The sequence below is a fragment of the Triticum urartu genome, chromosome 5A, assembly GCF_056163025.1.
Source record: "Triticum urartu cultivar PI428250 chromosome 5A, HENAU_Tu73, whole genome shotgun sequence".
In the NCBI taxonomy this organism is placed as follows: domain Eukaryota; kingdom Viridiplantae; phylum Streptophyta; class Magnoliopsida; order Poales; family Poaceae; genus Triticum; species Triticum urartu.
The window spans coordinates 468198990-468211143 of NC_141877.1; the positions used below are offsets into that span (position 1 = coordinate 468198990).

At 50.9% G+C, this 12154-nt stretch overlaps 2 protein-coding genes across 2 annotated transcripts; one reads left to right on the forward strand and one right to left on the reverse strand.

The window, feature by feature from the left end:
- Positions 1–1075: 1075 nt before the first annotated feature.
- LOC125509815 (calponin-like domain protein) lies at positions 1076–7302 on the forward strand. The gene is made up of 9 exons (XM_087521223.1): positions 1076–1381; positions 1560–3978; positions 4104–4405; positions 4482–4640; positions 4743–4922; positions 5001–5195; positions 5367–5465; positions 5924–6556; positions 6666–7302. The coding sequence occupies exons 2-9, from the start codon at positions 1590–1592 to the stop codon at positions 7002–7004; spliced, it is 4296 nt and encodes a 1431-aa protein (XP_087377349.1). The 5' UTR covers positions 1076–1381; positions 1560–1589; the 3' UTR covers positions 7005–7302.
- Positions 7303–9660: 2358 nt separating this feature from the next.
- Positions 9661–11166, reverse strand: LOC147971999 (uncharacterized). The gene is made up of 2 exons (XM_087522905.1): positions 10266–11166; positions 9661–10178 (listed from the first exon to the last, which is right to left on the reverse strand). The coding sequence occupies exons 1-2, from the start codon at positions 10708–10710 to the stop codon at positions 9712–9714; spliced, it is 912 nt and encodes a 303-aa protein (XP_087379031.1). The 5' UTR covers positions 10711–11166; the 3' UTR covers positions 9661–9711.
- Positions 11167–12154: the final 988 nt, after the last annotated feature.

Genomic DNA, 12154 nt, shown 5'->3' on the forward strand with positions numbered 1-12154 from the left:
GAACTTAAGAGTAACCGTTGATTGGATTCACGCGCTTAACCAACGGTCGTCGTTTTTCAAATTTTTGAAAATGACCATCTCTCTTCAAAAATCTTTTATCATTAATGGGACGTGTATCATCTTACTCCGCGATAACCCAAAATGGACGATCTTCTAAGAACATCGACGGAGTCTCAAGTACCTAGCACCAAAAGAGGAAACGAGCGGAAAGCGCGGGAAAAGAATATGAGAAGCGCGAAACCTGTGGCAGGCGTCTACGGCCTCTCGAACTTAAGACCCACCATTGATTGGATTCACGCGCTTAACCAACGGTCGTCGGATCGTTTTTCAAATATTCAAATTTCTCCTGAGCATAACCTAAAAGACCACCCGCTCACAAAACCCTATCACTCCTCGGGTGGGATTACCATCTTTGCTCTACCATACTACGCGACACAATTACAATAAAATGGGACGCGTCTCATCTTACTCGGCGATAATCCAAAATGGACGATCTTCTAATAACATCGATGGAGTCTCAAGTACCTAGCGCCAAAAGAGGGAACGTGCGGAAGGCGCGGGAAAAGAGTATGAGAAGCGCAAAAACACGTGGCGGGCGTTCGCTGCCTCCTGAGCTTAAGACCCACCGTTGATTGGATTCGCGCGCTTAACCAACGGTAGTTCTTCGCAAAAAAAACAACAACGGTAGTTGGATCGTTTTTTCAAAAATTCAAATTTCTTCTGAGCATAACCTAAAAGATCACCTCCTCACAAAACCATACACCTCCTTGTATACCCTGCCATCTTTGCTCTACCCTACTGTGCAACACAATTACAAGTAGGCTCTTCGAAATACACCTCAAGGATTTCACATTTATGCAAGGAGACCTATCCGCAAGTTTACGTAGAGGACCCCGCAGGCCACACGAAATCGCGAGAGGAGGCCGTGTGAAGCCAGCCAGAGGCCAGAGTTTGTTTCCAACAAGAACCAAAAAAAGAAGACCCGTAGCGAGGCAGTTTGTTGGCGGATCGGGTCCATATCCGAACCACTTTTCGGCTGGCCGCACCACGCCTCCTCCTCCCTCCCCGTCTCTCACTACAAGTAGCCGCGGCCAGCGCCCGCAGGAAGAGAGGCAGAGGTAGAGAGAGAGATCTGAGCAGGAGAGTCGAGCCCTCGGAATAAATCACGCCAAAACCCAACCCAGAGCGCACAACACAAACACACAGAACGGAGGCCGACGCCGCGCGAGAGAGGGACACAGACAGATCCGTCTCGCCGATCGATCGCGCACGCGCCCGCGCCCGGATCGATCTCGCTCGTCCCGTCCGTGCCGCCGCCGCGTTCGGAGCGGCGAGGGGTCGACGGCGGAGGAGAGGTGCTGCCCGGATCCGCGCCTGAGTTGTAAGTGCCTCCCCTGCTTCGAGATCTTCTGTTTCGTTTTCGTCAATCTGTGTGTGTGCGTGATGAGGCCTCGGTTTCGTGCCGGGTTCGTTCGTCGTTGGCGGATTGCGTGTTTGATCTGTGATCCGGGCGAGGCGGGGGCTGACGGGGCGGTGCTGTTTCTGGCTCTGGCGTGCAGGATCGGGGCGTGATCCGCGGTTGTGCGGCAATGACGGCCGAGGGGACGGCGCGCGGCGGCGCCGGCGAGGCGCCGATGGCGGAATTGGCGGCGGCCAAGGCGGTCTCCCCGACCGGGGAGGAGCGCGAGGGGGTGGGCGGCCCCTTCGTGATCGTCAACGGCGACTCCGACGGCCACTCGGACCCGGGCTCCGACACGGGCGCCGGGGCAGAGCCGGATTCCCGCCGGGAGGAGGAGGATCTGCCCCGGGCCAATGCAGCCCCGGCTGCTGACGCGGGCGGAGATCACCCCTCCGCCGGTGGGGAATTGGCCGCTCTGGACGGCGCCGTCGGCCTTCCATCTTCCAACGGGCATGCTAGCCCCGCTACGGTGGAGTCTGAGGTTGATGGCGTGGGCGAAGTAGAAGGTGAGGGAAGCCACAATTCTGAAGCTGTCCTGGGGGACCAGGGCACTGCTGCCGCTGGAGAGCTTGATGGTCGTGATGCAGCAACAGAACTTAAGATTGACCATGCTGACGCTGCTGATGATTCTGCTCCACCTGCTGTGGAATCCGTGCTTAATGTCAAGGATGGAGAGAGTGAAAAAAGTGCCGCCACTGAGGTTGTTGCTCCTGAAGAACAGCAGGATGGAGAGAAGAATGCTCCAGCAGAGTCCAGTGGTTCAGATAATCCCCCCACACATGTTGAGTCTGGTACCATTGTTTCGGAGTCTGAGGGCAGTGGCGAGCAGAGCAAAGGAGAAGAGATTGCTGCTGAGATCATGGAGCCAGGTACAGATGGATCAGGTATCTCGGGGGTGACTGAACAGCATGATGCTGACACAAGTGTGACTGCCACTGATCCTGTGATTCACGTCGATGAGGGCAAACATGAGCATGCTGCAGTCACAGAGTTGGTTGAGCAGGATGGGAGCAACGGGCATGACCATGTTGGGCAGATTGCTGATTCTGGCACATCTGCTCCTGAGATAGAAGCTGATGGGAGCAAAGGGCAGCAAGTAGAAGCACTGACGGCTGAGCCTGAAGTATTGGATGGAGGCGATTGTGAAGCGACTTCTAAGGTACCTTCAGAAGAGGAAGTTGTTGCAAACGGGCTTGGATGTGCCAAGGACACTGCTGACACTTCTTTGGAGCTTGAGGGAGAGAGCGAAGTTCCCTCTGGTGTGGTTGAAGTGGACGAAGTAGTAGGAAAGGATGGTGAGGGGGATTTGCATGATGGTCATACGGTCGTTGTCCCCTCATCTGACGAGGAAGCAAAACCTCCAGCAAAGGAGGGAACAAATGAGGCCATTCCTGCTGAAGTTGTGAAGGAGGGAATAAGTGAACAAATTGTGCAAGATAATGAATCTGTTAAGGATGATGTCTCTTCTGTCACACTTCAGTCAGTAAATTCAGAAGATCCTGTTGTTGAACCTAAGGGGGATCACATACTCCAGGTAGAAGATGCTGCAGGTGATGGAAACATGGCAGTTTCTGATGTGAAGGCTGTCATGTTGGAAATGAACACAGCAGATAGCGTTCAAACACAAGATCTCGAGTCGGCATCTGAAGACAGGAGTGTTCCACTGCATGTGAATTCGTCCGACCAAGTTGAGGAGGAGGTAAACAAAGAAGTTTCCCCTGAGGACGCACATTTAGCCCATAATGACTATTCTTCTGAACAGACTGGAAAGCACGAGCAGTTGGAATTACCTGGCACTGGTGCAGCTGCAGCTGTTAAAAGTGACAATGCTGTGATTGAGGCAGAACCAGGTAAAGAGATGGAGGTTGTTGAAGATGTTGTGTTGCATGCGGCTGCAGCATCTACTTTCCATAATGAGCCAAGGTCCATTGATTTCACTGATAATGATTACGTAAAGCCGGATACTGAGTTGGAAAGTTGTGATCATGTACAAGCAGAGGAGTGCAATTCTGATGAAATATCTAGCACCACTGTCAATGAAGTTATATCTGGTGTTTCCATGGAACATGAAACTGCTGTGACAGATGACGCTGAACTCAGATATGATACAGGAGATGCATCTCTTAGTGAAACTGCTGTTGATGAAGGTGAAGCTGTTGCATCGACTGATAATAATGCTTCTGTTGTAGATGAAGTTACACCCTCTTCCGCCACAGGAAGTGAATCTGATGTTGCTGGTGAAGCTGGTGATGTTTCGCAAGTAGGCGAATCATGTGATTTGGTTACAGATTGCCAATCTAATAATGGCCAGCCAGACATTCTTGACGCATCAACTACGCGTGAAGAGCTAGTTTCTCTGACTGAGTATCCTTGCCTGCCAGTTGTTACATTGGAATCTGGAGTTAAGGCTCCTCACACCGACAAGGCAACAGGCACGTCAGATGAGACATCCAAAGATACTGAAAATATAAATGCATGCAATATATCTTCTACTGAGGTTGAAACCAAATCTTTGGAAGGTATGCGCTATTTTTATTTGGCTATACCTTTTGGTTTTTTTAATTTATATATTTTCTCCTTGAAGTTGGTGCCGAATATAGTTGTTTGTGAAAGTACAATGCTGACCCTAGTTATTGCATAACAGTAGTGGAACCTTCATCTGTTGATGGGGTAGTTCCAGTGGAACACGAGAATGATGATGAACATGCACACAAAGGCAAGGAGAAGATTGCTGAGGACTCCAGTGAGTCGCCTGTTGAACAGCCAGTTGAGCTTGAGAGTGACAAGGGAAATATACAGCTCATGAAGCCACACAAGTTCTTCATCGTAAAGGTTCCTAAACTTGCGGGCGATGATGTCTGGGCAAGGGTACAAGATGCTCAAGTTCACCTGGATCGCCTGACTCAGGAAAGAGATGCAATTAATGCTCGCAAGAAAAAGCAAAAGGTAACAGGCCTCCAAATGTTCAAGTCCCCTTTTCCTTCCTTAGCACGTTTCTGACTTCTGTATTTATATATTGCAGGCTGCCTTTGATGAGTATCGGGAAAAGTTAGAGACAGCACGGAAAGAAGAGAATGAAGCGAGAGTTGCACATGCCGGCAAGAGGAATGTTCTAGATGGTGTACGGTCAACGATTGGGAAGTTGAATCAAGCAACTTCAGTTGAAGAAATTGATGAGTTGGTAAAAATTCTGTGCTGGTGTATTGACCTTATTACCATTTCTCATGTTATAGTATTGCGATTTTTGATCTGTCATCTTATGTTCAAAATTCTGATGATTTAGATCGTGAGGAAACAGAGGACTATGGAACACGAGACAATTTCTTTGAAAGAAGAGAAACTATTCATTAAAGAGATTAATGAACTGAAAGCCCAAAGGAAGCAAGCGTGCTCCAATATGGGCTCAGAGGCTGAAATGAGTGAAGCATTCCATCAAAAGGACCACATTCATGAGCAACATAAGGTATTTTCTTAAGCCATGCCTTGTTCTTTTCAATTCGCATTTCATTAATTTTATACTGACCTATGTTGTCTTCTCTAGAATTTGAAGAAGGAAGCAGATTTACTTTTCAAAAACCTGAAGTCCCTTGAGGAGAACAGAAAAAAGATTCAAAAATCTTTTGAGGATGAAAGAGCTGCTCTCAGAAAGTTAAATGATGACTTGTATGCTGCCAATGAACAACGTCAACAGGCCTACGAGAATTGGGTTGAGCTGAGAGGGGAACCAGGCAAGAAGGTAAGAAGCTTCCTGTAGGCTTTCTGTAGTGCAATATTTTCATGCTAAATAAACAAGTCAACATAGAAATACTACTGTGCTAGTGACTAATAATGCAGAATCTATTCTGTAGTGTTTCTGGTTAGCTGTGTAAGAAACTGAAAATCCTTGTCTATATCTTTGGCACGACAGAACAAGTACTTCTTCATGTACAAGAAGGACCGTGATGCTGCGGGCAAGCTCTTATCAAGTGGTGACATGGATGGACTTCAGTCATATTGTAATAATCAGGTAAATCAGACAGCCCCCTTTCTGTTATTATCTTAGTCATGCATTTGGTACGATGGATATTTGGCCTTGGTTTTGATGTCTCGGTTGCTTGAGCTGGTCAACTTACATGCGCTTTTGAGCCAATTGGCCAACAGAACAGATACAATCCACTAACATTTGCAATTTTCTTTATCTCTGTACAAAACATGGGTTGCAGTGCTAGTGCTATAATATATATTTGTATGTACGGGTTATGATCTACCTTTGGATGAGAAGTTCCTACAACTAAGTACTATGCTAATTCGTCATAATTATAGTCCCTCCTATGACTGATCAGTACCAACATCCTCATTACTCATTTCTTATGCTCTTTAAAATTTTGTTAAACTATAACAGTTCTTTCTTGATCCTCATATAATCTTATGCTATTTTACATTGATCAGTAATTTACTAATTTTTTAATGTTCTTTCGCTTTCAGGTTGAGGGTTTTATGGAGATGTGGAACAAAGATGATGACTTCCGCAGGCTGTATGTTGAAGCAAACCAGATTAGTACTCTGAGGAGATTAGGTACCCATGATGGAAGATCACTTGGTCCTGATGAGGAGCCTCCCGTCATTCCCAGTAACAATTACAGTAGAAGACCCAACAATCCATCTCAACTCACTGTTTCAAGCCCAAACGTGCCCATTACAACTTCAGAGGCAGCACCTGAAAAGTCTACTGCAGTTGTTGTCCCTGTAGAAGAGGATTCCTTCCCTGTTTTACCACCAACCCAGACTCATAAGCAGGCTAAACCAAAGGCAGCTGGTAGTGGTTCAACCCAGAAAGAAATAACCCCAGCTCCAGCTCCAGAAGTGGTAGATGTAAAGCAGATTGAAAAGGAAAAGGCTCGTCTGGCGGAGGAGTTGGAGTTAGCAAGGAAGGCGGAGGAGTTGGCACGCAAGGAGGAGGAACTAAGAGCGCAGAGGGCTGCAGCTGAAAAGGAACGACTCCGGTTGGAGCAAATAGCCAAAGCTAAGGAGGCTGAGGAAAGAAAGAAGAAGAAGGCAGAAAAGGCTCAGGAAAGGGCGGAGTTCAAAGCACGCAAGGAAGCTGAGATGAAGGAAAAGGTATGTTTCCACAATTTCCTGCCTTCATGTTAGAGCTCATTCCTTCTTGATATACTGTACTGCCCACACAACAAATTATTAATTCTCATCCTATTGCAAACATGTGCAGAAGAAAGCAAAGAAGTCTAAAAAGGTTGGCACTACACCAGCAGCCTTGACAAGTGGCGAGAGCAACTCTGCACCTATAGCTCCAGCAGACACTGAAAGCAACACAACTGACAATACTAGGAATGTTGATGTTCCTCAACCACAACCCATAATCATAAAGAGGATCCCTAAACCAATTGTGAGGCAGCTGCAGCCCATGCCCGCACCCCTGCGTAACAAGTTCAAAAGGAGAACGCGGCAGTACATCTTCATCGGAGTCGCAGTTGCCCTAGCTGTCGTCGCGTTGATCCTGGCCGGCAGAACCTTAGACCTCCCTGGTCTAAGTTCTATTCGCTTCTGAATTAGTTAGTACTACCCCCTATGGATGGCGAGGCGTTCTGCACACATATTCTTCATCCACAGCCGTAGGGAGGTGGAGGTGTCTTCTGATACAGGCCGGCATAGTTGTTTTGCGGGAAACTTTGGTGCTCTGGCTAGACATGGCTTATTTTTTCTGTTTGAACCGTGGATGCTGTTTTACTGTACCTATTTACCTCATAGATCGTGTTGTGAGTGCATTGTGGTAGACTTATCAGATGGTGGCGACATATATTCGTTAAAGTGAACATATAATAATCTATATAGATTTATTTTGGACATATGTCTTGTGGTCTGGTGGTTATGGTTATCTGTTGTTATGCCTGTGTTTTATATTACTGCATCATGTTCAGTTGGTGTTCACTTACATTTTGCTGGAATCACATGCTCCTTGCTAGCCGGAGAAACCATCATGGAGATTGGAAATAAGGTGAGCTTCCCTTGCTCTTTTATATATAGGCCTATTTGATTCAAAAAGATTTTCAGAGAACTTTTGGAGGATCAAAACCTTTAGCAATTTTTCTTATACATGTTTTTTGATTGGTAGGATTGATTCTTTTAAAAAGTTCCCTAGGCCTTGTTCGGTTACACCCCCTCCCAAGGGGATTGTGGCAGACTTATCCCTGCCAACCGAACAGGGCCAAAAGGTTCTTTTGTACTCCCTCCGTTCGGAATTACTTGTCTCGAAAATGTATGTATCTAAAACTAAAATATGTCTAGATACATCCATTTCTGCGACAAGTAATTTCGAACGGAGGGAGTTCTCAATAGGGTATTTAGGAGAGTGACGGGGAGAGCCAGGAACGCGCAGGCCCTCCCTCCCGCTCGCTCCCCGTGAGGCGACGGGAGGAACCCTAGCGCGCTGTCGCCAACTCCTTCCCCACCCCTCCTCCTCCCTCGCTCCCGCCAGAGGGCGCGGCCGGGCGAAGCCTGGCCGGTGCCGGCGGCGGCGAGGCCTCCTCGTCTCCCCTCCCAGCGGCCTTGGCGTGGGCCGACGCGGCTGGATCGGGGTGCCTCGCTATCCCAGGGCGAGGCGGCGCGGCGGAGTGGTGATGGCGCTGCGCGTGGCGGTGGCGCGACGGGCCGGGCGTCGGAGGACGCGCCGGTGCATGGAGCGGCGGGGGCGGCGAGCGGCTGGTGCGGGCGGTCCTGGCGGCGGGCGGATCTGGCGTGACGGCGGTCGCGTTGAGGCAGGGCGTCGATGGCGGGCTCCGGTGGCCTGGGCCGGCTCCTGGCTGGGCGCTGCGGTGGTGTGGGTCGCGGGCGACAAGGATCTGCGGGCGGCCGCCCCTGCCCTGGCTTCGGGCTGGTGGGGGTGGCGGCGCAGTGGTGGTGGCTGGCGGGGCGTGTTGGTCGAGTCCGCGTCCGATTCTTCCTGGTCGGGCGCTCGGACGTCGGCGGACGGCGCGAGGAGACATCTCCGGTGAGCTCTCATGGCTGCAGCTGCGGGTCGGTTTGGTCTCCCTCGTCGGCGGGCTCGTGGTTGCAGATGGCCTCGCGGAGATGTGTGTCAGCTACCATGGTGGGGCGACATGGGGGTGCTCGCGGGGGAGCTTGGTAGGAGGGATAGGTGGCCTCGATGCGGTCACGCCACCTGTCGCCGGCACGGTTTGCCGGTCCGGATGCGTTCGCTCCTCCTTCTTCCCCTTTCCCCTTGTTCGACGGGGAGCTTGGTTGGAGGGATGGGTGGCCTCGATGCGGTCGCGTCACCCGTCGCCGGCACGGTTTGCCGGTCCGGATTCGTCCGCTCCCCTTTCTCCCCCTCTCCTCAGCCGCGGGCGGGTTGGCGCAGGTTTACCAGCGGAGCGTCTGTGGGTGGTTCCGTCGGTCGAGGGCCATCGGTTGGTCCAAAGCTGGGGCCTTTGTGTAGGTCTTGGGGTTGTCTGGTTGCCAGGGCGGTGGCTCTGGCGGCGGGAGGCGCGACGTTCGTGGGCGTAGCGTGCGTCTCAGGTGCGGGCAGGCAACCATGGCCGCGTGGGTGGCGTGGTTGCGGGTGGTTGGCGGAGTTCAGGTTCAACGGTGGGGTGTGAGTGCCGGGGTACACCACCTGTCCAGTACTTTGACTGGCCGACGGTGACGGTGGCCTTTGCCGCCGTACCCTTCCTGAAGGCTCCGTCGCGGCGTTTCCACTCTTAGCGTTTCCACTCTTGTCGTCTTGCTCCGGGTAAAAACCTGATCTTCGCTGATCAGGCGATGGCGGCTATCCATGGTTGTATCTTTCTTGGAGGCACCGCTTTGGAGGCCTGGCTTCGTTTTGGTCCGGTTCACCTCTTTATTGGTAGTCGGTGGGGTGGTGTGTCGGTGCCTGGCACCTTTGTATCTTGCTCTTGCCTTGGGTGTGTGCGGTGTGTGCGTTGTTCGGTATCTCGGTTGTACTTGGTGATGTTTGCTTTATAATATAAAGCGGGGGAAACCCTTTTTCGGCAATAGGGTATTTAGCATCTACTCAAACCTCTTCTTGGAAGAAAACCTTCTTTTTCTCAAACTACATTTCATAGGCAATTTAGTATCCATTCAATCTTATAAGTTAGAAAAATAAGAGTATCCATTCAAACTTTTTAGAAAAGTTCTCTGTTTTTCCTCAAACAAACCAAAAGGCCCTGACATACATTTACGAGGTACACTTTTGCAAAGATAAACACCACTCGCCATCAGACACATACACATTATGTTTTAGCCTCTTGATTGATTCATCTGAAGCTTCTGCCTCTGCTCCTGCCGATGTTCTCCACGAAGCCCTCCCCGATCCCCTCGCCGATGCCCTCGATGAGGCCGCCGATGACGCTGAAGAGCGCGTTGATGGTGACCTTGGCCACGGCGACGAGCGGGTTGCTCTTCTCCGGCGGCACCACGCCATGCTCGTAGAGCCCGTTCACCATGTCCTTGGCGCACTTGGCGTGCAGGTAGTACCCGCACGGCATGCACTGGTAGACGCGCCCCGACCGCCGCCTCCGGCACACCTGGCACACGAAGCTCGTGGCCACGCCGGCGCCCGCGCCCGGCGCCAGCAGCAGCGGGTGGGCGTGCGCCGGGAGCTCCATCCGGCGCGTCATGGCCGCGCAGCATGGGTGCACGTCGAAGCTGCAGCACGCGCACCGGTACGAGAAGCCCTTGACCGGCTTGCCGCAGATGTCGCACTTGCACCGGAGAAACCCGCCTGATCAAAACGCATGCATCTTCGTCGTAAGTAGGGCTGCGTGCCTGCGTGCTCGGTTGTGTGTGATGGATGGTTCGTCGCCATTACCTGGCTTCTCGAAGAAGAGGAGGTGCTGGTGCTTGGGGTGGAAGGGGTGGTCGTGGAGCGAGGGGGGAGCCAGGGCGCAGAACTCGTGCAGCTGGAAGCCGCAGATCTGGCACATGAACCGCTTGCCGGCGCCGTACTCCTTGCAGCCCATGCACAGGAAGAGGTACGGGAAGTCGAACCGGGCCAGCCGGTGCTCCGGGTGGCTGAAATGCACCATCTCGCCGTCGCCGCCATCGCCGCCGTGCTCCGGCTCGTGCTGCTGCGGCTGGCTCTGGCCCGTCTCAGGACGAACGCCATCCTCCGCCGCCAGCTTGCCGCTGAGGTTTCTCGGGTTCATGGACACGCACCTGCTCATGTCGCCCGCTCCAGAGTACATGCATATTTTGGGCATTGTGCCTGAGGCCATATATGGAAGGCCGAAAGCTTGAGCGGGAGGCCTCTCCATGGACCATGGCGTTGCTGTTGCACTAAAACTACAGCTAGCACTGCTGCTGCTGCTGCAGGAGCAGCAGCCTTGTTACACAATGCGGTAAAGCCAGCCAGGTTCTGATGCTTGTGTGAGGGACAAGTCTTATCTCCTGTGATTGACTGACCGAGGAAGTTACAGCATCAAGAAATCTCGTTTTGCTTTCGCAGCATCTAGTTCCTGATCGGGGTTCAGAAAGCCAACCGGGCTATGTAAGTAAGATCATAAACTACCGGTGGAGTAACCAGACGTGAAAAGATCTTCCTGTGCCTGACAACTCTGATGAACCAGACATGCACTTCTACCTCATTTCCTTATTCTATTTCCACAGACGTGAAGTTTGATATCTTCTGTTATTCATATTTCATTTCACTAAAGTATAAACGGAATGAAAACATGGAAACGGAAACAGAATTCTTTTGGGACGGAAGCAGAATCGGAAATGAGAACAGAACCGAATGATGTTTCTCCGATAAAACTCATGTGGAAACAGAATTTCAGTATCCTCAAATGCGGAAATTTCCGTCTATCTTCTTTCTGTTCTAGCCTGCCCAACCTATCTCCTTACTCTCGTGATTCTTGCCCCTGGCTCCCCCCTCCCACTTTTATCCCCCCCCCCCCCCCCCCAACCCCAACACCTCCCACTTTCATCTTCCACCTCTGCTTATGGGCGCACAATTGAACAAGTTTGTTGGTTTCGTTTTTCTATATGATTCTAGTGGTTTTTGAGTTCCGACAAACTTCATTTTGTATCCGTGTCTGCGTTGCATGGTGTTCGCTTTGTATCAGTTTCTAGCAATACCTGCTCATTGGTGGGTGATGAATCTGGTTGCTAGTCTGTTCAAGTGGGGATGGTGTGGCAGTGACATCCCTATGGTGGACTTGTGTCCTCGGCGCGGAGCTCAGGAGGTGGTGGTACAGGAGTGGATGCAGATTATGATCTGTGTCGACGACAACTGGAAGACGATGGTTCATGTGCTGGGTTCGTGGTTGGTGGCTGACATGTATAGTTTCCTCCTTTGACATCATCGTCAAGCGGGGATGCTAGATCTAAAGTTCGATGGCGTATTCGGAGTGCTTCCCTGACCAGAGTCTTTCAACAACAACTGCTTCACCTTTGTTAAGCTGCTTTGAAGGTTCGAAAAGTCGCATATCAGCGATGGAGCTGCGTCGAGCTCGTGTGAAGAGGTGACCTGCCACATTTTTTGATGGCTGTTGCGGTGGTGCCGGAGTCAGGTGACGGGAGTTGGCGTAAAGCTCAAGGGATTCTTTGCTCATGATAGTATTTTGTCTTATTGGCTGGTGGTCCTTTGTGCAAAGACCAGAGTTTTACTGTCCTTTCAGTTTTTCGAAGTCAATGTTTTATCGTGGCTTGTAACTTGATATTTATTATATTCCGCTTTTAAAAGATACACAAGCAAAT